General features: G+C 36.4%; 2 protein-coding genes across 2 annotated transcripts in view; one reads left to right on the forward strand and one right to left on the reverse strand.

Moving 5' to 3' along the window:
* Positions 1–2,460, reverse strand: part of LOC116848042 (phospholipase A1-like) — a 4,264-nt gene extending 1,804 nt beyond the window's left edge. Inside the window, exons 1-3 of the mRNA XM_032823767.1 lie at positions 1,847–2,460; positions 1,682–1,785; positions 683–990 (exon numbers count right to left, since the gene is read on the reverse strand). Of these exons, the coding sequence (XP_032679658.1) occupies positions 683–990; positions 1,682–1,785; positions 1,847–2,356 (922 nt within the window). The 5' untranslated portion in view covers positions 2,357–2,460. The remainder of the gene's footprint in view (positions 1–682; positions 991–1,681; positions 1,786–1,846) is intronic.
* Positions 2,461–4,861: 2,401 nt separating this feature from the next.
* Positions 4,862–27,779, forward strand: part of LOC116848005 — a 32,250-nt gene continuing 9,332 nt past the window's right edge. The window contains exons 1-10 of the mRNA XM_032823663.1: positions 4,862–5,228; positions 19,303–19,415; positions 19,589–19,788; positions 19,950–20,420; positions 20,719–21,226; positions 21,399–22,587; positions 22,733–23,077; positions 23,318–23,694; positions 23,921–24,211; positions 24,983–25,152. Of these exons, the coding sequence (XP_032679554.1) occupies positions 19,318–19,415; positions 19,589–19,788; positions 19,950–20,420; positions 20,719–21,226; positions 21,399–22,587; positions 22,733–23,077; positions 23,318–23,694; positions 23,921–24,211; positions 24,983–25,152 (3,649 nt within the window). The 5' untranslated portion in view covers positions 4,862–5,228; positions 19,303–19,317. The remainder of the gene's footprint in view (positions 5,229–19,302; positions 19,416–19,588; positions 19,789–19,949; positions 20,421–20,718; positions 21,227–21,398; positions 22,588–22,732; positions 23,078–23,317; positions 23,695–23,920; positions 24,212–24,982; positions 25,153–27,779) is intronic.

Here is a 27,779-nt window from a genome sequence, read left to right on the forward strand (position 1 = left end):
TACTTCCAATATATATATATATATATATATATATATATATATATATATATATATATATATATATATATATATAAAATTTGCAATATAATACTATGTGATATATCGTAATGCAAAACTTAAGGCGTTTCTTTTTACTTATAGATTTTTTTTTATTTTGTAAACTGTTTTTTATAAATAAATTGTAAACAATTGTAAACAGTTGTGCAGAATATACAATCGATTAGTTAAAGGTTGTAAAAATTTCTTTCGACAAGTTTGATAATATATTTCGTTTCTAATATGAAAATTTGATTTTTAGTATTTATCAGGAGATACTTTTTTCTATTGAATACAGAATACGTTGCAAAATTTATTGAGGAGAAGTTGTAATTTTTAATTAATTGACTACAATCTATCCCAAAAACCGAATTTATGATATTATTGTTTTTCTTTTTTTTCATTTATCTTAAGTTTCTTTAAGACAATTTATCTTAAGTTTCTTTAAGACAATTTATCTTAAGTTTCTTTTTAAAATAATATAACTAGATATTTTTTAATTTTGATTTTAAATTAGAGCTAATTTCCAAAGAATTGGTATTTCAAATATTGTTAAAAAGATTTATTGTATAAAGAAAGCGCGATAAGTTATATTCACTTGTACATGCATATACAAATCGTATTATCATAAGTTACCTATACTTACCTATAGGTTCAGGAAAACCAAGTCCTAAACTCGTTAAAAATCTACCGTTTGTATGTATTACATCAACGAATAGAGCATCATTCCTGTACAGATGAATTGACGAGTCGCTATTCCGAAAGCAGGGTTGAGCTGGATCTAATCCAGTGATTCTTTGCACAAGCCATTTGCTATGCCGTTTTTTCAATTCCTTCGCAGCAAATCCGCAAATGTGAGCACCGAGACTGTGTCCTATTAGATGCAAAGAGCCCCAATTACTTGTGTCTGGCCCTTTTTCGTTGATCGTGGTGTTCACTAAGTGTTCTATAAGTCTTCGTGAATAAGTAGATATTAAGAGACGATCGGATTGACAAGACGATTGTTCAAAAGACGTGATAAATAGAGTGAAAACAAAAAATGGTAAATAAAACGATTATAAATATAAAGAACACAATATCTAAAGGACATCTTAGAAACATTCACGATGTTTTACTGTTTTTATATGTCCTTTAGATATCTTTGAAATGTATTTTAGACATTCATATTGTATTTAGGGAAAAGAAAATATCATTAAAAATTTTGAAAATGCTTTGATGTTTAATCATCCGCATAAAATCATATTTTTTGGGACATGGGGTACTATTTTGGTTTATCAGACACAGACAACTTTAAATTATCATAATTTTGCTAAAGATAAATAGTTTTGAGCAATTTTTTTTCCAAAAACAAAAAAGCCTCAGCTAAAAGATAATGTAATAAAATCGAAATCTGCAAATAGATTTGCGTTATTTTGCATTATTTTGGAATTTTTCCGGATCCTTTATGAAAATTGGTCAGTAATTAAATATTTGTTCGAGTTTTACAGGTCTAACATTATACGCGGTGGGTTAATAATTAATTTGAATAAATGAAAATGTAATTTCAAGTTTTCGCAATTTTAACGTGAAAGACCAGTATTTTTTTCTAGCAACTATTTAGATATCTTTTGAACATCTGTATCAAAATACATGCATACACACTCACTTTGAAATACGATATCCTACTATTCTGGTGTTAACCGCCGCTTTGTAATAATTCCACGTGTTACTACCAGCACTCCAATCTATTACTATCACGTTTACGTCATTCTGCAGGCAATCCAACGTGAGATGAGCATTCGTATATGCGATATCGCGGTTAATTACTTACCCATTGAAGGAACGCCTTCTCCATATCCTTGACCCATTCAGCATCACCCTGCGACAGGAAACCATGCACTATTATTATCGTCCGTCGTTCCATCTTGAAATCCGTCCATTCTAGACCGAATTGCTCGCCGAGCACCACTTGCACACGGCGCGGTTGTTTTCTGGACGACAGAAAGATTTGTATGTCTAACGCGCGACTTCCGTTGGGCTCGCTCCTGAAGTACCATTCTAGGGCCGTTGCGACCGTCTCACCCAGTCCGAAGCAATCCACTTTTTTAGGCGACATTAATCGGGACTCATTTGTGTATATTGTGTATGTAAAATTTGCCAAAGTGGTCTCATTGGATCGCGGTAATGTTTCCGTGACGCTCGACGTTTTGTTATGCACATTGTTGAACCCCCGATTTGTATCCTTCGCATAACTATGAAAAATATTCGGAATAAAGTGTGACTTACTAGACAATGCGAATAGAACAATGAGTGAAAGAACGATGTAAATCCTCATTGTCATGTTACAAGTATACGTCGAGTTTCGATACTGTAATCATATTGCTATTGGTGAACAGATATGTATGAAGAGCTCGATCATGTTTATTAGATAAGTTATGACGGCTTACTTCTAATCGTAAGATTTTGTTTTCTTTTCTTTTGCGGTCATCTATTATTATGTAAACTGTATCAAGAGCTGGTTCTCGATAACCTTAGTTGTAGCCTGTAAAGAGAATTATGATCATTGTAATATTAAGAATATCGTTAAATTATGTAAAATTGTTAAATTATGTAAAAAAAAGTTGGACTTATGCTTATCCAGACAGCACAATGTCCAAAATCGGGTTATAAGACGTCTTTAAGACATCTTTAAGACATCTTTAAGACAAGTTTATAAAGTATTGTCTTAAAGACATTCTAAAGACGTCTTATTTATATGCTGTCTGGGTAGTTAAGGGAGTTATATATATTTTTTCAATTCTTATTTTTTTATCTTGAATATAAAACATAAATGTACAGTCATTGCGTAGATTTTTAGCAAAATTTATTTCTGTATAGTTTCCATAATTTCCAGAAGCACAGAGAATTAAAAAAAAATTCGAGAAGAATTCAGTCGTAATTCTGAGTTTATTTTTAGATGCAAAAATAATTCTTTAGTTCAGTGAAAAGAATTCTTTTTGCATCTCAAAATGAACTCAGAATTGATGATATATACGACTGATTTCTTTTTTAATTTTCTGTGTTATCTGGGAAGTAAAATGCAACATTACAATATTGCAATGAGATGTTTTTGCAATCTTTTTGCAATCTTTCGATGCTGTATGGGTTATTACGCTTCTGCCGTCTCAGCCTGGGGAGCATTTTCTGGCCGGATTATTGGCTATGAAATATATAGGAATCAGGCCGCGCGGTGAGAGGTGAGTTGACGCGCCGACGTCACAACTAAAGAAAGACAAGGCACTCGATAGTTTGTCTTCATCTAACTAACTTGACCTAATCTTCCTACTCTTGCGTCTGCGCGGACAATGCATTTGTGTAGGACGTGTATATAGACATACACCTATGCACAGATGGCAATGCTTCGCACTCTCGCCGCACGAGGTCTCCAAACGCAATTCAGGATTTGTCTACGACTTTTGGGTTCCTAAACTCTACTCGACGGGTAGAGTAGCATTTAATTGACCATTCATGATAAAGAAATCTTAGTTATCTTTGTTCTTATTAGTTATTAATTAATTTAATTAAATGCTACTCTATCCGTCGAGTAAAGTTTTGGAATGTAAGGGCTATCGCACACAAATTGACATAACTGCATATGCATAGCATAAGATCGTATGGACCAATGAGCATCGAATATTAAGCATCGAATACCAATATGGCGACTTAATACTCGATGCTCATTGGTACATATGGTCTTATGCTATGCATATGCAGTTATGTCAATTTGTGTGCGATAGCCCTAACCCTGCAGACCCTTAAAGCCCGTGTCACACTACGGATTGGAAATTGAGGATTGCGGATTGAAGATTAGATTTCGACGAATCAATGCACTTTGGTCTTGGCCTGCTTGGCTCCAGTTGGTCAAGTTCTAATTTTTAATCAGCAATCCTCTATCTCCAATCCGTATTGTGACACGGGCTTAAGCCTATATCAGATTATGAATAAAGGGACGTCTACATTGGAAATAAGTAGTAAGAAGTAGAAAGTGAGAGTAAAAAATTGACCAAGCACAGTCAAATGTGAGAAGAATAATCAACTATGATTGTTCAATTTCTTATTCTTACTTCCTACTTCTTACTGCTTACTTCCAATGTAGACGTCCCTTTAGGGATTAAATGGGATTGAAATTGGACTAATCAGAGAAAAGTTTATTGAACTTGAGGTTGGTTTTCTTTATTCTGATTTATTAAATTTCAATCCAATCCAATCTGTAATCCGTAGTTTGAGAGCTTATTACAGTTCTGTGTGAGAAGTAAAAATGCGTAAAGTAAGCGAATTCACCAGATATTAACCAATGAAATTATAAATATTCTAGTAAATTTGCTCACTTCGCATTTTCACTTCTCACACAGAACCGTAATAAACTCCATGATACATGGTTTTTTACGTGTGGCTCGCACTTTTCGCACTCGATCTCCTCGCTCTTACTTTTTTCAGCGTCCGAATATGCGTCTACTTTGTTCTAAATGCAAAAAGTGCGAAAAATGCAAGCAACATGACTTATGGTCTTTAGAGATTTTTGTTCCGTGTAGGATATACATAAATATATGTTTTACACTACAAATGTCATTATTTTTGAAATAACACTCGAGACATCGTTATCATATTTCAAGTCAACAGTCACGATACACGAACAATTAGAAAGGATGCGTCGACTGAAAATTTCCAATACTTCTAGATCCGAGCACTAGCGACTCCTAGTTACCCTCGAATACTATTGGACGATCTCGAAGTGCAGTGTTTACTCTGACTAGCCGCAACGTGGCGCTAGTATTACCTCTCGGTGTTCGGTCGTTCCCGGCGTTCACGTCCAAAATTAGTAAATAAAGACGATAGCAGCGGAGCTGTTGGTTGTGTCGTCGTCGTGGTCGCCGTCGTCGTCATCTCACGGAATGCATCTAGCAAAATGAAGTGGAAAGACGCCGTGGGTCTCACGAACGTCCAGCAAAGCCTGAGAAACGGCGCCCTGTGGCTGGCACGCGATGAACAGTAAGCCCGTACGAATGCATGTGAGAGAAGTTACGGTGCGGTAGTACTCGCTGATGGACGATACTTTCTCGGGGATCGTGAGGACGTACGGACGTAACGACGACGGGAGCGAAGAAGAGAGAAAGGGGCAAGAGAGAGAAAGAGAGAGAAGAGGATAATCCGCACTCCAGAGTTCACACCGTAAGGTACGAATTCCCGCTATTTTTAGCCGGCCTGCCGCCGCCGCCGCCGCCGGCAAGTTGTGTGCGTGCTATGTACGCGTGTGTATGCGTGTGCGTCTCCGCAGATTCCCATTCAAAGCTTTCCGTCGTCGCTGTGGAGGAACGACGTCCGCGGCGAATTATTCGCTGTGTTACAGTCAGAATACGTGAGGAAGAGAGAGAAAGAGTGGGAGGGAAAAGAGGGGGTGGGACAAAATTACGACACATCTTTGGGACGTTGATATAAGAAATTCTAAAAAAAAAAAAAGAAAAATGCGATACCACTAAATGTCAAGTTCATCGAATTAGGTTAACAATTACGGCTTGTTGGGAAAAGAAAGAATGATCAGAAATAGTCACGAAATACGAGGAAAGGTCGAGTAAGCTGAAAGTCGTCGGAGAATATTGGAAAGGCTTTCCTAAAATGAAAATTGGAGAGAAATTATAATTGGTTTAGGAGCACAGGAAATGCCAGGGAAATCAAGAAAATGTCAGCAATATTCGTAAAAAGACAACTGAAACTCTGGAATTTCTCACTATACTAATGGAAACGAGTGTGCGAGTGTTTCTTTTATATTTATATTTTTATATCTTGTAGTTCTATACTTGTATTTTCTTACTTCAAAATCTGCGGAGCAAGAATCTCACTTGTTACTTAAAACGCAGAAAGTGCTAATAAAAGACATAAGATGAATTCCTTAAATTGTCTCATTTGTTTAAAATGTTTTAATAATTAAAAATGATATAAAACGTGTCAAAGAGAGAGAGAGAGAGAGAGAGACAGACAGACAGACAGACAGACAGACAGACAGACAGATAGACAGACAGACAGAGAAAGAAGTAGATAGATAAATAGGTAGATAGAGAGAGAGAGAGAGAGAGAAAAGGAGAGGGAAGAGGGTGAGAGAGAAGTGAGGCGAGAATAATACATTATATAAATGTATATCACACGAATTTATTTCAGTAGTAATATCGTGCAATGTCAACAGAAAGAGAGAAAATTATTAATTTGAGATATTGTTTATTATATTATTGTGTACACGCATATAATATATATTCCCGCGAGAATTGCTTCATCTTGTTGTCGTGGGCGTCACTTGATTACTCAACGATAAAAGAGCAGCACGTCCGAGGACAAGTACGCATGTACGTAACATTTATGCATATACATACATTCGGAAATGCGCAAGCTTTCCTTCGAATAGCCGCTTATCGGTAAGGATTTCTTCGAGGTATCAGAACGCTATTTTTGTCAGCAGAAACCTACATACCGCGAGGCAACAACAACGACGGCGACCATTCGCTCGTTTGTAATGTGTATGCATGTATACATACAAACACATACACGTTTCATTCGACCCGATTGATAGTCGTATTCTCAAGTGGTTCCTTCGTGTTCGCGCGTCTCGCGAAAGCAGCGACGACAAAGTTTGACGTTTCTCGCCTGCATGTCCATCGACGGATCCAATTCTGCGATCATGGCTCGCACGATATGCAGAATACTGCGATCCAAATGGGCTGTTGCGTCATTAATTGTCAAATTTGATCGGTCGTCACGCTACCGATTCGATTGTGTCAAATTGTCGAATAAACGTTGATGTTCGGCACATTGTGGAGAATTCGGTCAAGGCGCGATTGCATTACACTGCGCTTGAAGTTCATCAACGCGTTAATACGATATTGCTATCTGCGTAAAAATTCACTGTGATTAAATAACTATTATTACATGATATATCGCTTTCATTATATAGAATATCTGATGATAGCATACAAAACTTCCGCGTAGGTTGAAACATTAAACTGAATAAAAAATTCCCTCACCATTTTGTGAACAAACACAAAATTTGAGTTATTAAATTTGAGTTATAAAATTTTGAGTTATTAATAAATCAAGATCGGCGAATGTATGTGATCGCTCAAGATACGGTGTAGGTTGTGACAGTGAGCACGATTTGCATTGTACCTTAGGTTAAACTGAACAAAAAAGATTCTCCATTATTTTGCAAATAAACACATACATTTTTCAGTTAGTAGCTAAAGAAAATTGGCGAATAATCACGTACGATTGTTGGCTAAATCTTCTTTAATTTTTTTTTCTTAATATCTTTTTCTTTGATTTTAATTTTCTTTGACCTTTAATTTTTTCAGTAACTCAAAAATCTGCACACTTGTTTGCAAAATGGTGAAGGATTTTTTCGTTTAGCTTGACTTACTCTACACGTACACGTTTAATATGCTATCGTCGGGACTTTGTGTAAAGTGACAAATTTGCACAAGTGCGTACAAAGATATCCGCCGAACAGAGAGTTAATCTTGACAATTTCAATTATACAATCACTTTCGATTCTCTTGTTCGCTGCTTCTGCGGCTTCGTAGTACTATTCTAGAGTTACTCTTCGTAGTTCTATTCACCTGTTCTGCTTGAAACACAGAAACTCTGCAGGAAACTCTGCAGGAAAGTGTGGCCGACATACAGGACCGACCTTTCAGGCTGCGACACGATAAGCGCGAACTGTCGTTGTTATTTTTCGCGACGATGTAGCGGGCGCGTTGCAACGCGCCTCGAGAAAAGCGCATCTCGCGAACACGCGCCGGCGGTCAATTTTGTAGTGGCCCACCCGGACCGTTTTTGAGCATGCGGCGTACCGAGAATAACGACATTTAATAATATCAACGTGAATCACGAACGTCACGATGTCGCACGTCATGATGTCACGGTTGTATATCCTCAAATACGTCACACTCGATTGAGTAGACTAGCCTTCGTTAGAGAGACAGAGATGGGCTGGCAGAAAGAGAGAGACCGCGAGAAGGAGCATTGTGCGATTGACCGTGTTAATCGAACGGTAAATCCGTAGCGTTAGTCATTCCCGACGAAGGCGATATCAGTGGAAACGGCTGTGGCGCGCGTGAATCCTGCGACAGTTGAATTTACAAGATGTTATGTATACACGTCTATAATTTTGAGAAACGCCTCTGTCAATCAAAATCACACACAGTGTCCATCGGACCACTTATCATGTGGTTTATTATACCGAAAAAAAAACATTTGAGAAATGAAAAAAATACTTATTCCGTGGGTACTAATAATATATTTACTTGTAATATAAAAATTACAATATAAAATATTTTTTGAGTAAAGAAATATACATTTTCTTGAAGACTTCGCTTTTCATGAAAGCGATTGTTTGAACAATTTATTATTGTTTTGAATAAACAACTTAGATTTAAGTTAATGTATCATTAGTATCTATTGGAACATTTCTGTTAGTATCCATTTAAATATTTCTTATTTTTTAAATGTTTCATTTCTCAGTGTATGTAAAAATAAGATAAAATTTCAGTGAATTCAAATATCTCCGCGAGAATTTATCTCGATTTTAAGGTAAAAGTACTAATGATTAATAATATTAATAATATTGATAATATTAGTACCTACAGAATACTGGCGTTAATTACTGCGTCATCCAATAAATTCGAGTATTCACAATCGCTTTTTGACAGTACGACTCTTCTTACTTACGCTTGAATTTATTTGATTTTTTAAACAAATGCTATTAAGAATTCGCGCGACCGTCTACACTTTCCTTTAACTTTATTTTACTTTAAATTTTTTGTTTCTCGATATTTTCTTAGAAATATTGCTATCAAATTTAACTGTGGCTATTATTTCATGTATAGTAAATTTTTCTTGAGATAAAGCAACAATAACAGGGCTTAATTCAATACTTTGACCTATCTTGGCACGTATATAAAACGAAAAGGTTTGCCGAAGAATATCACTTATTTGTAAAAACGAATAATATACGACAATAATCATCGGTTCTGCATAGATACTAATTTAACGAAATACGGGTGTCAGTATATATACATATGTATACTTTATATTGAAAGTTTAAATGTTCATATTTAAAAACCAAAAAAGAGATAAAACAATAAGAATGTCCTGTTAGGTCTTAGATGCCAGTAATGTTTAGATATTGAAACTTTTACCTTAATTCCACCAGCGGCAGAGAGGAAGAGAACATTTAAATATTAAAGGAACCTTTATCTTACGAAGTTCACTATGAGAACCAATCAACATATGAGAGAAGAATACGCATTCGCAGCGTCCCGTTCTCGTCGTCACTCGTTGATTCGAATTTCTATATAACAATAACGGGCAAATTCCCGACATTTCGCGATCGCTTTTCCGCGAGGCACGGCGATGAGAGAGGTTTGGGCTGCGAAATCGAAGAAACAGGAGTCATTAGGACGTCAGTCCGCCGTCGGAGGCTGCCTACGCGCGGGTCTACGCGTCCGCTAAAAATACCATAACGCATCGAGCGAGCGAGCGAACAAGCAACCGACCGACCGACCGACCGACCGACCGACCGACCGACCGACCGATCGAGAACGAAGCGACTTCTCGCACGTGTGCCTTGTCGTCGCGTACTTGTCGCCAATCGACGGACGCAAATAATTACTTTCACCTCTACCCGTGTGTCCGTCCCCCATGTGGACGTGCGCACCCCTTGTCGCGCTGTCGTCATCGCATGTCGCGGCGTGTCTATATTTGTAGTATGTCGTTACGAAAAAATAACCCTGCCGCCACTAATCGTGCGTCGATCGTTCACCTCCGTGCGGAAAAGTAAGCGAAGTCGAAGTTATGCCAATGTTAACATCTTTCTCACCCTCTTGAGTGTTACGCGCGTCTCGTGGGGATGCCTGAAAGCAATCCGTATATTATTACTGATACAAGACAGATAAATTATGTTGGATACTTGAATTTATTTTGAAAAAGTAATGTAAAATTGAGAGATAATATGTAACTTGTGTGTAATAAGTAACTTCGGATTTTTCAGTTAAAAGTAAAACGATCATATTTTTACGTCGTTATAATTTTGCGAAACAAATTATGCAAAAGATGGCAAAAGATTATATAGATTAAGACACAATAAATATATTACTTCATAAAATTATAACGACAAAAATATGATTGTTTCGTTTTTTTCCCCGAAATTCCTTACTCTCTAAATTTCTCGGAGCGAAATTTTACTCGAGAAATAGAATGACTATCGAGTCACTCGAGTTAGTATGATTTTTCACTCATATACAGTGAATTCTTCGATTTTATTTGTTGAGGGAATATTTTTACTCAAAATTAAAGAGTGAATCTGTGATGTGTTCCACCGTTACAGAAACATATTAGGCAATTAGATTAAATGGCCTGTATTCTGAGTTCTCTTTTAACGATAAATAAGCCTCTAAAAGTGGCTTATAAGCTTTCTAATTCGCTATGAGTCACTTTTAGAGAGGCTCATTTATCGTTAAAAAAGAATACAGGCCATTTATTCTAATTGACTGAAACATAATATCCATAAATATCGAGTCAGAATCTACTTTAAGCTCGAGTAACACATTTATTTTTGCGATTTCGAGTGATAGTATTTTCATTGTCGCCTCAAATATGAAAATACTGGCACTTTTTACTTGTTTTGAGTAAGATTCCGCTCCAAGAAATTTAGAGAGTGTTACACAATCTAGTAGTCTTGCGTTTTCTATCTTCCTCGATATTTTACAAATATTTCACGTTGAGATATTTCCGCAGGGAGATTATTAGTTTGCTTGGCACAGCCGTAATCGTCTTCGATTATGTTGTGTCTGATTAGGGGTCTTCTAGTTCAGTCTTTATCGGTGAAAGAGGTTGCGATAAGACTTTTCGCAGAGTATTTTCCGTGACATAAAGCGGAATAGCTAGAAGAAAATGTTTGTTTGCGTAAAAGACCTTCGGCAAAGAAACAGAGACATGAGTGGAGAGTTCTGGTGGAAGTCATCTATGTCGGGAGTATGAATACGACAAGTTCTAAAACTGATGCGAACTTGATTAACTTTCCATGATTGATACGCTCGATCTAAATAAAAGAAATTCTTTTAAAAGTTCGTTTTTATTTTTGGCAGAAAATATAATTTTTAATAGAACTAAGTAATAATTTTTAATGGAAGTAAGTAGTATAGGAGTAAATTTAATGAAGTAAAACTTGAAACTTTCCTGTTTTCTCATCGCGGCCATCTTGATTCATGATGTCAAAAAATAAACGCTAAAATTCTTATAAAAGATAGTCACAGAATTTGATGTTCCACGCGTATCTACTGCTCGTGTATCCGTTCGATGAGGACAAGGTGGTGTTTTTTTAAATTCTGAGACAAGATCTGCCTGGCACTTTAGAGCGATTTTTTAATATAAGAATAACAACGTAAAATGTCTAGATTGTTGTATTATAAGTATGCTAGCAATGCAAAACAGAGAATTTTCAATGTCAGAACCATTACCACACGAGAGATATAAATTCCCTTAATATAAATATAATATAAATAACGACGATGTGGGATGAAAAAGAGAAAGACCATAGGTAAAGGGCAAATCAATAATTCATGAGATTGACTTTAAATACTTTAGATACTTGTAATCAACTGAGTAAATCTGTAAAACAATCCAAACTTTCCTTTTGCTCTAACAATCAATAAATTACTATAAAATGAACGTGATGGAATCATGAGAAAACAGATTGAAAAAGTAGCTTACATGTTACGTGAATTTATTACAATAATTTATTGATTGTTAGAGCAAAAGAAAAGTGTGTTTGAACTATTTTACAGATGTGCTTAATCGATTGCATTATTTTATCAACGTATCTTTTTATTTCAATATATTTTGTGCAAAAGGATTTTAAACATGCATTTTCTTGTTTCTGACGTCACGTCAATTAAGAGTTTCGCGGCGAGAGATCAGGAGCTTTAACTAGTTAAGCTAGTTACGTTAACTCTCTTTAAATGCAAAAATAATTAAATAGTACGTAAAATTATATAGTACGTAAGCAATTTAAGAAATTAAACATTGTTCGAGTATGATTTACTGTACAAGGCAGAAATCATAGTAAAAAGCGGCTTACCTTGAATCGTCTTTGCGACCGCAATCTTTTATATATTCTATATCTCCCATTTGATGTCCCACGCATATCTACTGTACGTGTATCCGCTCGATGACGACAAGGTGGTGTTTTTTAATTTCCAAGACCTGCCTGGCACTTTAGAGCGATTGTTTAATGTAAGAATAACGACGTGGCATAAAATGTATATAGATTATTTTATTATAAGAATGCCAGCAATGCGAAATAGAGAATTTTCAATGTTAGAACCATTATCACACGAAAGATATAAGTTCTTTTAACATGAAAATTACGACGATAATGTGGGATGAATAAGAAGTCCATAGGTGAAGAGTAAGTCGATAATTCATGAGATTGACTTTAGATACCACTTTTTAGATACGACAAACATTCTATAGTTAGAGTTTAAGTTACTTACATTAATATATTTTATATGATTTAATAAAGAAAAATATATTCTTATTATTTAAAAATAATTTTTTCACGAAAGGAAAATATTAGATTAGGAGTATAATGTTTTTCAATGTCGAGAAAAAATATTATCGTCAAAATGATCATATTGTACTTCTTACGAGATTATTATCATATTCAAATAAAATTATAATACTTCAAGATAAAAATTCAAGACCTTAAAATTATTCCTAAAGAAAAAATGAGAAAGAAAAAAATTATATGTCATTGCTTATATGTGAAGCAATGATTACTAATTTAAGTATATTTGTTTTAAACGGATATTAATTTTTTCTGTGTGTGATGAACTTGAGCCGTTCTTGCTCCTTGAAATTTCTCTCTTTTCCTCTTTTAGTGGTATTATGTACATCATAAACTTTACAGTGTGTCTCAGGGAATATATCAACGTACACGTGAAGAAATGTCATGCGTTCGCACAGCGTGGTGTGCCAATAGACGCTTCGTACTGTAATCCTCGTTAGCGTCCTATCTTCAAACTTCCGTTATGCAATCGGATCGTAATTCATCGGACATATTCTCGCGCCACAGTGCGGGCGGTAAAGCGATTTCATTACTGCGTCGTCGATAACGCGACGCTCGCGTGCGTAATCGCGCGTGTCGTTGTGGCGGCGTTCGCAATTTGCATGCCGTCTTTTCATTTACTGTCCGACTTACATAAGCTTACTTACGCCGCTGTGCCCGCTGCGATAAGAGGTGATAATAATGTGCGATCTATACCACAAAGGAGCGACGAATGCACCGTACATTCATCATAGATGCGTAATTTATACGACGTGCTGCAAATTGCATGCTCAGGTTGCGAAGAAAAGACTGCCGGCGATCGTAATCGGTAATTTTGTTGGAGATTCGCTCGCTGTCTAGCTCGTGTGATTCATTACCGACAGTAAATGCAAATCATCCTCGCGCGTTTATTAATGGAAATCGATGCAACCCGTTTTTCCGATACAGGAACAGACGCTGATGAAACTAGCCTTTATCGTGAACATTTTCAGAATTGTCTCGTTGCATATATTCATCTCTTACTTCTTTTTTTTAACGTTGAATACTTACTTGTTTGTTCTGTTTTTATTTCGCAAAAAGATTTGTCCATCGCGTCTAATTAAGATCTTTGCAATTAAGATATCCATCTTTCAATCTCTCTTTGTAGATTAAAAGATTTGAATTAATCTTTGAAGATTCAGAGATCGTGCGGTAGAATTAAAACTTCTTCCTCTCAGTATGCTTTACTCTTTGCCTTTTATGTAAAAAATTTACATCCAGTACATTCTCTATTTTTATCGTTTTATTTATGAAGGACGGGTCTCGGTTTTATCGTTTATTCTTGTTATGACGTCATATCTCTGTTTCTCTCTCTCTCTCTCTCTCTCTCTCTCTCTCTCTCTCTCTCTCTGTTGCGCGCGCGTGTGAGTGAGCGCCCCGCTGCTGTTATTTTATGTAAGTGATTGTCGTTTGCATTGACTGGCGACGTTCGATCGAAGGTTAAATTGCTTAAAGGAAGAAATTTTTTTTTAAAAGAACAACGTAACCCCCGTGTGACACTCATTTACGGTACTTGGAATCTTGGAATGAGATCCTCGGAAGTAGGGGAAACCAGGGCAGACAAACGGTGAGATACAAAAGTCCAATGCTATAAAAATCAGCGTAAAAATCAGGGTTGTATATCTACGCGTAAATTATAATATTCTACGTCTACATGTAGACAATATAAACTATGAATGTAATGTAATCTATGTAGACAATGAGTAGTCTATAAGTGAAATTAGTTGGACACCATGTTTGACCTTAGTATTTCTAATATTTTCAAATGTGTAAAATTTGCATTAAGTATTGTAAATTTAAGTAAATATATTATTAGTACCCGCCGAATATTTTTCATTGTTTAGATATTTTTTCTTTCAATGAATTTAATCTAACTTTGTCAAGAGAGGTTTTCTTTAGAACCTACACAGAGAGAATGATTTGGTTGAATCAAATAAACACTTCTTTGGAATAGTCCAAACAAATTTTTTGATTGATCGAACAAAATTTTGTTTGACGCAACAAAAATATTTATTTGCGGCTTAGTTCCAAAGAAATATTTTTGTTGTGTTAACCAAATAATTGGTTTGGACTATTCCAAAGAAACATTCATTTGATTCAATAAATCGTTTTCTCTGTGTACAAATGGTATTTTTTTCATATATTTTCTGTCATTTAAAAGCACTACACTACAAATCTGAATGAGTAATAAGTACACACTTGATTTACATTGATTTTACATTGATTACTATTACATTGATTTTCGCCATTATTATTGATTTATTATTGATTTTCGCCATTAATACTTTTATTTAAATTCTTTTATTTAAATATAATAAACAATTATTTTCATGAAAAGATTTTAAGACATTTTAAGAAAATGTATATTTTTTATTTGTGAAATATTTTATATATTAAATAAGTAATAATAATTAAATAAGTAAATATGTTAATTAGTATTTACCGAATATATATAAATATATTTTGATTTTTAGATTTTTTAAAATACTTATATATCTTTCCATATTTTTAATATTTTTTTTTATCATTTATTATATTTACTATTATTATTATTTATTTCCTTTTTCTTCGATTTTCAATATTTTTCATTTTTTCTCTTCTCAGAGTGTACAATATACAATTAAAAGAAATTTATATAGATTCCGATTACTAAAACAAATATTGAATGAAATATTGAGGTTGAAAGTGAGATCAAAATTTTGAGTCAGGGTATGACACTCGTAGAGTCTAATGTATACATTAAACTTGGAGAAATTGGTCGACTTTTTTGATCGTGTAGGCGTTGTTATGCGGTTATGCAAACTTGTCCTCCGGTTAGACCTCAACCTCAACACGTTCGATCGACGTTGGCGAAACGGCGTCGCGACGCCGTGTTTCTTCTGGGTTTCATTCACCCTCGAGGAGAGCGGTCACCGCTTCGCTCCTTCCGTCGACGATGCGCCTAAACACGGGCGCCGCACTTGAGCCAGCCGCGTTATCCACATTGCGGTGCATTAATAGTCGCGCGACGACGAGCTCCCTCCCTATCCTTCGGGTGAGGAGGGCAGCAGAGCTGCCCCGGTTCAAGAGGAAGATTATTTTCTTTCAAACGGACCTTGGCTGGGCGCAACGACGCCGCCACCGCCGTCCAGACGTTGCTCGCCGCCTGTACAAAATACATTGCTCGCCAATACCGCCAATTATACAGGTCGCTACTAAAATATTCCGACAATTCCCGAGTCGACATTTTTGCCCTATATTGAACCTTGAATTCTGCAACGTAATAGCAGCTAAGTTAGCAAAGTAGGTTTAATTTTAATGATGCAATTTACTCCTACTTTGAGTCTGCTGATGTCCGAAATTTCCCTTTTCACTTTCTTTAGCGTTAAAAGAGATGTTGAATGGAATAGTGAGGCTGAAAGTAAAATCAAAATTTTGACTCAAATAGATTAAATAGAATCAAAAGAGATTGATGTAGGTTCCAAAGTATCAAAATAAGTGTTGAATAGAATAGTAAGGCTGAAAATAGGATCAAAATTTCAACTCGGGAAATAGATAGGCTTTGTACACCGCGGTAGATACGAAGTGGACTCTTCCTTGGTTGACCGAGTGTTTTATTTTATTTCATTTTTTATTTTTCATCTCATATTACTCGATAACTAGAGTGGCGACAATAATGAATAGTTGGAAATAATTAATAGTCTGAATCAATGGCAGAAAAAGAGAAAACAAAGCATGAAAAGCAAAATATACTGAGAAAAAAATATCTAAAAAATATTTATTTTTGATGGGAGTACTAATAAAATATTTACTTAAATCTAAATTCTTTTATTTAAATGGAATAAACAATAGTTTTCATGAAAAGCTAAGGCTTTTTCAGATTTTAAGAAAATGTATATTTTCTTATTTAAAAAATATTATATATTAGTACAAATATAAATATATTATTAATGTACCCATCGAATAAATATTTACTATTAGATATTTTTTTTCTCAGTGTAGATCCAATAGTTCCTAAGAAATACGTTTTTTATTGGATCATTCGGTTATATCTTAAAACTTATTACAAAAAATCGAACAACTTTTATGTCTATGATTGTACTACGACATTGATCAACCTTAAAATTGTACAATAAGTATGCACACATTATCCATTATTATTAACACAAAACTGCCAATTTTATGAACAATAAACTTACTTATTAATGGACTGAATAATTTCTTTGTCCAATTATTGCTCAGTTTTCGGTCAGTAAATGAATTCAGATATTGCGCATCTTTTGTGCTCACACTGAGAAAAAAGTGATTGGATTGATAAAATCGGCGGTCACCAGCCATCAAAAAAATATTGGATCTATTCAACAAAATACGTGTTAATGCAACAATAAATTGCGTTGATATAGTAGATTTTAACGCAACTTATTGTTATTAACATGCATTTTGTTGAATAGATCCAATATTTCTTTGATGGCTCGGTGATCGCCGATTTTGTCAATCTAATCGCTTTTTTCTCAATGCAGTAACTGCAGACAAAGTGTTACATCTTGATCAGGAAAGAATCTCAACAGTTTTATTCGTTAATTATTGGGCAGAAATTAATATAACTGTTCATTAACTGCTCAGAAACTGCACGAAATTTTCACCAAGGCGATTCAAAGCACTTTTGATGGAGAAAAAGTGAATTGAATGGACCACGTTTTGAGAAACATTCGAGCATTTTAGATACGCACTGTATACACATGCCGATGATTTATTGCCGTCGATATACGAAACGTCGTGGTTTGACGAAACCGCAGCGTAATTTATGCGCCACAAAGGCGCTTAGCTATTTCAATAAAAAATCGGAGCGAGACAACGGGAGCTGGCAGGTCGGTTGGCGCACGGCTCACGATCGTTTGTACTGTCCGGTAACAATTATGTCTCGTTAATCGTTCAAGAGTGAAGCTAACGGCGACTTCGAACTAAGAGAGTGGCGTAAGTGACGAGGTGGTAACATACCTGAGGTACTCGAGAATACATTTAAGTTAGTCAAAGTTGTATCGCGAAACTACCTTCCGTTTTACCATTAATCATCGAGGAAATGGTTGATTTAACTAAATTAATTATATAAGATGTAAGATATAAGATTATATAAGATATAGGATATAATTATATAAGATATAAGATTATAAATAATTATAGATATTTTTAATTTAAATTTAATTTAAAATAAAATATTAGAGAGAGAAAGAGAGAGAGAGAGATTAAAAATTATAGATATTTTTTGCACTAATTATATATCTTTTAGTTGTTCTAATGCGAATAGAATAGTAGTAATATGCATAATATAAGGTTATTGTCACTAACATTATAATAGCATTTCGTAAAAATGTGGTTTTCTTGATCATAACTTATAGTAATTATTTCTCTATGTGATTATAGTCATACAAATATAAAATATTTTTTCTTAGTGTAATAAAACAAAACGGAAAAAATCCAATGTCGATTTGCCTTTTCGGTAAGAATTAAATCTCGATGAAGCATCATTTTTATATGTACGTGCTTCTATGCGAGTGTAAAATTGAATGGATTGAAATTAATATTAAATAAATCGTGAATAACAGAACAATTTATCGTTAAGTAAGTTTATGTCTTATATTATCGTACGCATTATAAAGTTGATTTGTTTGCGTCTTCTTACTGTTTCTTGCTGATATGAACTACGTATATAATAATTCAAGAAAAGTTTTGGAGCGCTCGGTCGCGTGATTTTTGCAAAGGAAATTTGAGGAAATTAGCGACGAGGAATCTTTCGTGCGTTTAAAGACAGGAGCACAAGAAAACGATGCAGATGAGAAACCTACCGACGACGGGTCGGCATACACTGGCGTCTGGACGCCCGAAATAAACTCACCGCATTCTGCTTCTCTCTCTCGCTCTCTCCCCCTCTCTTTTATTCCTCGCCTTTGCCTTCTTCATCTTCTAATGTAAGGCTTGGATGGCTATAGCTACTCTTCGCTGCTATCATCCTCGTTTACGAGAGAGTAGGAACGTACATGCCGTCGGTACTACTTGGGAGGTTGGGAGGGAGAGAGCGAGCGAAAGAGAGCGGGAGCAAGAGAGGAGGGGGAAAGGGAATTTCGCCGCAATAATGTCGCCGTTTCGGAACGATTCGGGAATCGTCCACCTGCCTGCTAGGAAGAAATTCACATGAAATTCTTGCCGTACAAAAATCCAAATTTCAATCGCGCTACCACCCTTGATGTTTAACGTGTCTGAAGAACGTCACATGCAGAGATATATGTAACATTTAATAGGACATAAAATTTTGTGAGATAACAAATTGCTTCTTATTATAAAATTATTTACTACCAATCAGATTAATATTTGTTTACTCAAACTTTTAGTTTTTGAGCTCATTCATCTATGTATTCTTGACACAACGCTTTATGTTATATATTTTAGCTTTTGTTATGTATATATTTTAGTTTTATATATATATATATATATATATATATATATATATATATTATATTGTATATTACTTTATATATTTTTAACGTTCTTCTCTTGTTTTCAACTCCGTCTTTATAAGGTAAAAGTAAAGGATCATTTTTGTCTTGTTGCAACATTAGAGAGAAGTTTGTTTCTTTTTATTTCAGGTATACATAGACAAGATGGTCGTCGGAGAGCCAAATATACACAACATAATGGGGGGGATGGAAAGCACGGGTGGTGTGCGCCTTCATAATCACAAGCGGAAGCTGAAACAAAGGTATGTAAATCGATGTCTAATCTAAGACTCGCGTAATCCGCTTTTTCGCTCACGGATATGCTCTTGTGCGGTTTCAAAAGAAAGATTATATTGGTAGCTTCAATATTTATGCAAAGGAAACCTAAAAAAATTGTCTATGACTAATTTCTAAATTAAATTGTATATTGTTGCAGATTTGATATTATAAAAAAGTTGGGACAAGGCACTTATGGCAAAGTTCAATTAGGTATAAATAAAGAAACTGGCCAAGAAGTGGCGATAAAAACAATTAAGAAATGCAAAATCGAAACGGAGGCTGATCTGATAAGGATACGAAGAGAAATACAGATCATGTCAAGTGTTCAACATCCAAACATCATTCATATTTACGAAGGTAACTTTCGCATATGTCAGCGTTTGAATGACACGAATATAAAAATAGTGTCAATCTCAAGTAATTAGCATTAACTGAAGTAAATGAATTAAACGCTCGTGCTATTCAGCCTTTCAATGTAATTTACAGAACGTATTTATTAAGCATTGTTGTTTTTGCAGTTTTTGAGAATAGAGAAAAGATGGTGCTGGTGATGGAATATGCAGCGGGTGGTGAATTGTACGATTACTTAAGTGAACGCAAGGTTTTGAGCGAGCATGAGGCCCGTCGAATATTCCGGCAAATAGCCACCGCTGTTTTCTATTGCCACAAACATAAGATCTGTCACAGAGACCTGAAACTCGAGAATATCTTGTTAGACCAAGTCGGAAACGCCAAGATAGCTGACTTTGGTCTTTCGAACGTGTTCGACGAACAACGATTGTTGAGCACATTCTGTGGCAGTCCATTATATGCCAGTCCTGAGATAGTGAAAGGGACTCCTTATCATGGGCCGGAAGTAGATTGCTGGAGTTTAGGTGTGCTGCTCTACACGTTGGTGTATGGTGCTATGCCTTTCGACGGGTCTAACTTCAAGCGACTAGTCAAACAGATCTCACAGTCTGATTATTTCGAGCCCAAAAAGCCATCTCGTGAGTATAATACTTTGTGAAATCAATATTTTGCAAGCATAAGAAAGAGAGGAGGATAATTATAAATTATGTAGAATTTATTTTCATTAAATTTTTGTATTTACACGAAAATAGAACAAGTTTCTATCAATTTTATTTTATTGACGGAGAAAATGTTTGGTAGTACAAAATTTCTTTAATATTTATCTCTTTATATATAATAATATATAATAATAATTTATTTTAACAATTTCTTTTAATAATTTTTTAAATAATTCTTCTAAATAATTCTTTTAATAATACTATACTTTCATTTCAGCCGCTTCGCCGCTTATAAAAGATATGCTCACCGTGTGCCCCGGTAGACGCGCCGATATTGAAGGGATCTGCACTCATTGGTGGGTGAATGAGGGTTACGAGCAGAATTGTCTGGACATTGCCGAAGACTTGGCAGCTCAGACACCCGTGCGGCTGGACCTGTTGCTGTCCTTGGTGCCACAGTCTGCTAGTGCTGAGAAATTGCTCGTGGGCGATCAACAGGCGGGCGGAGACGTTGCGAATAATATGTCTTCCGAAACCCTAGTGCCTACGAGATGTCATTCGGTCGGTAGCTTGATGGAGCTCGATCAAAACAACTCCGACAGAAGAATAAGAGAATTGTTCGACGAGGAGCCGAGGTCTTCCGCGGCTGGCGATGCTAAGAGGAAGCTGGAAATGAGTCCATTGATGGATGAAACGACTGCGGCAGGCGTGAAGAGGAAAGAAAGGTCCAGGAGAAAGGAGAGGTCGGATGAGAGAGAACCTAGAGCGTATAGATCCTCGTCAAGGTGAATTGTTTTTTAATTACGTTCAATTAATGATGAACTATTTTTTAATTGTGAGTTATTTTTTTAATTACATATGTAATATTTTCTTGTTACTTGTAATTCTTTTTTGAATTTCTAATCTATTTAAAATCAGAAGGCACCAACACTCCGTCATCGAGAAACATTGTTTCAGGCACCATACAGCTCCGATCCCGAATTCTATATCGGAAGAAGCGATGGAGGTGGAATCTGCAGGCATCGTAACCGTTCCTATGAGTAAGACTGTTGATTTGGACAAAATCGAAGGTACGGCAGCTTGCTTAGAGCTGATCGAAGAATCAAAGGAAGTATCACTGAATAAAGAGAGAAGTCAAACACCGTTGGTGAACGAATACGAGGAGTCGCACAAGCCGATGTCCGCCGACAGCGCTCAGCAGATCTATGAGACTAATCAAAAGGTTAGCAATGTGGAAGACAAGTTTCCACAAAAACCTCCTAGCCATACCAAGTCTCCCAGCAAGAGTTTCTATGAAGACGTAGGCGGTAACACGTCGGAGAGCTCGAATATTAATAATAATAATAATAACAATAATAATAATAATAAAATAGCGAACGAGACAACGCTTCTCAGCAAGAAGTCAGAATCTGTCTGTGGTTTCGAATCAAAAGTGCCAAATGAAAGTGACGCGAATATTGCGAGGAATGAGGCGTATTTGCCGCGAGACACGCAGCAATCTGAGCCGATGGAGGGAGACTTCAAAAAGCTTAAAGAAAAGGCGCTTTCTTTAGATTCCGAATTGTCAAACGAGGCGGCAACCCCTCCAGCTAAACCCGTCGAAAGACGTCGCTCCAAGATATTTGAGACCGCTGAGAAGTTCAATCAGCTGGCGTCTACCGCAGAGAGTGAGAAACCTAAGAAAATATTTATTCCCGGTGTCAATGTGGGAGGCGCGAAGCGAGCCTTCGAGCGGAAGGCTAGCCTGTCCTCCATAACTTCTCCACCGCTCGCGAAGGCGAGTGCGTCCAAGGTTATCATCGATGTGCCAACGGAAAACAAGAAGAACGAGAAAGACGAGAAGCAGACAACGAGTGAACAGACAACGATTGCGACAGTTGACGACAAGTATGATAGCAAGCGAGACGAGGCGAAGAAACGCGCCGTCGACATCATCAGCGGTGCGATTGGCAAGCCTCCGATGCAGAAGAAGCCGTTGAATGGCTCGCCGCCGGTATCACCTCAAAGTCCGGATTCGAAGAAACTCGGACTGAAGATACAGGTCGCGCCAAACGATGTGAGATCGGCCACGGTATCGGTTTCCACGCCGGTCGAGACCAAGTTCGCTTTCGACGCAAAATCTTCACCGGCAGCGTCTGAGGCAACCGTAAGTATCATGACACTATTAACGCTATTATACGCGCGCTTCATAGAGCATTCTTGACCACTACCATTCTTCACCACTACCATTCTTCACCACTTGTTTTCCTTGTTTTCCTTTTATACTTTTTTTTTATACCTTTTTTTAATAGATAAGTAGCACGTCCGACACGGCAACTAGTGACAAGTCGCAGTTGGAAGAACCTAAGATGTCCAGTAAAATGGAAATAACATTAAAGAGTGCAACGTTACCTAGACGAAAGACGAGCAAAGCTGAAATTACGTTGTCCGGAGCTAAAACGCCTGAAACAATCGCGTTTAAATCCGAAGTAGAAGCTAAGATCGATGCGTTTCAACCACAGAAACTGCGGACGCAAAGATCGGAAGTGGCGTTCCCGGTTGCCGTCACGGTACCTCACGCGAACAGAAGTTCGAGCTTAGAACCGGAAAACCGACCTAAAGCCGCACAGCCAAGAGAGAGAATCATTCCTATCCAGGTATGAAAAAATCGTTTACCTTTATCTGAAACTAATTTCTTTTATTTGCTTATATATATATATATATATATATATATATATTAATTTATGGGATAATATTAACTCTTTACACACAACACATAATTTCTAAACTGAAAATATGTAAAAAAATAAATTTTATAGAAACGAATTACAAAGAAACAAATAATTCCTTTTATAAATTTTTCTTAACAAGATTAATTGTAACTTTTACAAGCGCAGGTGGAGACCGGATCCGAATACACTCTTCAACACTCGTCTACACCGCCGTCTAAACCACCGATATCTCAACGATCGATATCACAGCGATCAAGCTCTCTATCTCGTCAATCGACGGCTGATTCGGACACTGATAGTGCTCTCGGCTCCACTATGGGACCAGAACCGATCAGAAAGAGTCCGAGAGAGTACATAATTCCCATCGCTGTGGAAGGTGGTGGTTACGTGACGCCTAGGTCGGGTAGCCTAGAGCCGGAGAGTAAGACCAGTACGCCGACAAGCACGAATCCGCCGAGGTCTAGATTCGGCAGGCCTAGACGAATGAGTTCTCTTCTATCGGACGCCAGCGAGGATGAATCTCCATTCTCTTCGTTGCATAGGTAGATACAATTATGCCATATTATTAGATAAAATATAATAGATCTTCTTTCTTTCTACATTAAATTACACTGTCTGTACTGTAAATGAAGCATACATATATTTGATAATTATTGGAAATGAAAGGAAAATAGAAAAATTATAAGATGGTTTAAAAAGTGTAGCTATAAAGTGAAGTTCTAGGGTGAAATTGAATGTAACTCATGTTGTAATTCTTTCTCTGGACAGCGAGGACTTGCTACAAAGGCACATGCATCGGTTGAGGAGCTCGCGACCGTCGAGGCAGCCGTCTGAGCACGCCGACAGCTTGTCGTCAGGCGAGGACGACGACGACGACGGTTTCGAGCTACTGACCGCTGAGAATCTGTTCTCAACCTTACTGTCCAGAGTACGAAGTTTGACACAACGACTCAATGTCGATGATAATCGAGCGGGCAGTTTCCCGACCAGCAGATTGTTCGGCCGACTCGGCGCCCAGCCGTCACAGACGTTTTGGGGCCTCAATAAACCGTTGTCCAGGTAATTAAAAGCGAACCGTTCGTTTGAAATTACCGCGTGAAATAACCTCGATCACCGAATATACCATACCAGGCATACCAAGCTTTCCATTAACAACTAGTATTTAATAATTTTAACTTCAACTTTAACTTTAATGATCATGGTGATGACGGTGGTTTTATGCTTGTCTGTGCAAGCTACGAGAGCTATGTCGAAACACGGACCATGACTACGTGAGTCCAATTGTTCAGAAAGAAATTGTAATAAAACATAGTGTATAACGTCCACTAACCGACAAATAAAAAAAAGAAACACAAGTAGAGATTGTCACGGTCGTTTACGCGAAGGAAACGCAGAAATTGCAATTGGACACACGCTGATGAGCAGGTTAAAAATCAGATCGCATTTTGTGTACGTGTACACTTTGTTAGTGTCAATCTGTTTCGCTCACTGCGACATAATTGATGTGCCACACGAGACACTCGAGTGTGAAAATAAGCAAGCCCGAAATATCTACGATCAACCCGTATAGGCTGTGACACCCTTTGCTTCTTGCCAACACCTTCTTGCCAGTACTGATTTCGCCTTCGTCGACTTTGACTTATTTTGCACTCTTTCTTCTTTCTTTCTGTCGTAACACAGATGATTGACACTAAATGTGAATATTTTTCTCGCTCAGTTTTTCTTTTTTCCCGCATCAATCATAAATCTTTGCATTCGATGCATTGAAGATAATAAGATCATATACCTATACACGAGTGATAATTCGTCGTTCTTTTTTATTGCGTACAGGCGGCTCTCCGAATCGCAATTTAAGCATTCTCTGAATCGTGATGCGGATATATTCTCGAAACAGGACTCCGCCAGCACGTCCAATCCCGGAACGCCAAATAGCCCAGGATTGCGTGGTACTCCCTCCAGGGAGAGCGTCTTTGAGATCGGGAGCAATACCTTGCCGAGAGGTAAGAGAGTGCAGTACAAATCATTTTGCAATTCAATGTGGCACTTTGCGCGAGATCGTAGAGCGTAGCACGCGCGAATGTAACGAAGAATTAAAGGCTTGAAATCGATGAGACTTGACCCATGCGTCTGTTCTACGAATACGTGCAAGGTCCACTGCGAATTGTACACTACGAATATTTAATGTTGTAGAATATTGACTCGCGTCTTCACAGAAGCCGTAGTTGAATTTCGTTGTTATATCTCTCTATACTATTCTCCAAGACGTCGGCTATCGATTAGGTCCGAGACATCGACGATCTAATGCGATAGCGATCGCGTAATCGCAGCAAGATCCCGAGGATGGATCTCGTGCTTCTGTTAAATCGCTGTGGTCATCGTGCTATTTTGTCACTGGTTAAACTTATTAGCCTTGTGAGAAAATGCTGGATGGTATTCAGTATGCATCTCCTAGTACCTAGCTGTTGTCGAGTCGTTGATAGACAGAGCACACCTTTTTGTTTACTTTTTACCGTTTCTCTCTTTTCTTCTTTTTTTTGTTCACTTTCTCTCCGATAAGTGAATTTTTTTCATTTCTTGCCTGACGATTTGCGACTTTTGGTACTAACACACTTTAGATTAGTTACACGGTTCATGTTCGGCACAGATGGGTATATATCGACAATAGAGAGAGACCTTTGATTCATTCTTAATAGAGAGAGACCTTTCATTCATTCATTGTTAAGTGAAAACAAAGTAACATGTAATTTTTCCAAACAATCGTTTTTCAATTTCGCATTGATATTCGTAGATGTAACATCAATATTTTCCATTTTCGATAAAACAACAAACTATTTAATAAAGGACTATTTAATAATTCCTGTATAACTTTTAAGATTAACTCTGAGGGATAATATATATTTTCATTTTTAGACTCTGAAAGCATGTCTGCACGATCCATTCCCTTGAGAGAATTTATCTACAGCTAATCGTTCTATTTTTCATAAATTTTTATTTTTACTTTTTCAAGTGTAAAGCTTGTAGAGATTTTGTGATGACACGTTTGTGCAAATTAATATCGTTTTTAATACGAGAGAGTGAGAAAGAAAGAGGGGAGAGAGAGGGAGAGGGAGATACACATATAAATGTGTTTGAACATTAAAATATTTTTTAATTAATAGAATAACATGTACGGTTTGTTCCCGAGTAAATCAAAGAGACGCAAATTAAATATTGCAAGCTCACTCTGCCTGACATAGAACCTCGTAATACTGCCATAGTTGTTGCAATGCAATGCTGCTGTTGATTTATATTATTTCATAACATCGTAGTAGCAGCTCCTTTTCTTTCATTTACCTAATGTATGCTAAAAAATTTTGAGCATGACTGCACACGTCCATATAATATATATACATATACATATATATGTATGTGTGTATATATATATATATATATATATATATATATATATATATATATAAATATAAATATAATGTATACAATATGCAACATAAAGTCTCTCGATTTCACTATCCAAGACAGAAATCCATATTTGATTCAATTTCATATAATTAATTTACGTCTATCGTCGACTCTTCAATCAGTGATCGAAATAATTGTTTGTTAGCGGTATCGATGATATTTTAGAGAGATTGTGACGATACGTGGCGATACTCGTACAAATTATTATTCAGTTAGAAGTTTACGGTTGCTCGGCTTGACGAACTTTCACGACAGGGACTTCTACAGGGTGATATTTTTTTCAAATTTACTGACGATAGCTTTGTAATAATTTATCAGAGTAGTATCGTTTCATGTTTCTTATCTATCTTATATCTAAAAGTTTGTCTAACATATAATGATTGAAGATTAAAAGAAAGAAAAATAAATATAAGTAACATCTTTTTCGTTAACTATAATTATTTGCAATCGGTAATTATGTAAATTGTATTGACAAACACAAGAAGACCCTGTTCAAGGATACATGTCAAGATTTTCTCAGTAGCATCGTATGTTTGGCTAATAAGTTAGCAAACAATTATTATTAAAAGAGATATATCTTAGAAAAAAAGAAATAAATCACAGTGGCGCCGTTTTGTGACACGTTTGATTGACGGTTTTATTGACGGTTGTTGCAGCGACCGTACGAGTGACTCTACGTAGGCGGGCTGACGGTAATCCCCAGTAGACAAACCAAGTTAGGTACTATACCTATATGCCTAATTTAGTGAATGTGACCAGATAAAGTCACATCGCAGTCTCGTATATTGTACGGAGAAACGAAAATCAAAAAGAAACTAAAAAAGATACCGTTTTTGTCGTTCGATCACGCACACTCCGAACGTGTACCTCGTCACGACAATCTACCTGGTGTTACCGCATAGAGTCTATGATGCGGCAAAACAGTGCAATTTCCGCTACGATGGGAAGACGTGTTGGATAATCATGTCCTCGTATTATGACGTGTACGCAATAACAAGAACAACTACAACAACTACAACAAAAACAACGTACAACGCTTGGAAAAAATAAAAAAATGATATATGTAAAAAATTTTAAAAACGATATATATATATATAAAATAAAAAAAACTATATATATATATATATATATATATATATATATATATATATATATATATATATATATA

This window comes from Odontomachus brunneus, unplaced genomic scaffold, assembly GCF_010583005.1.
Source record: "Odontomachus brunneus isolate Ranch 3 - 2012 unplaced genomic scaffold, Obru_v1 Obru_scaffold_087, whole genome shotgun sequence".
Taxonomy (NCBI): domain Eukaryota; kingdom Metazoa; phylum Arthropoda; class Insecta; order Hymenoptera; family Formicidae; genus Odontomachus; species Odontomachus brunneus.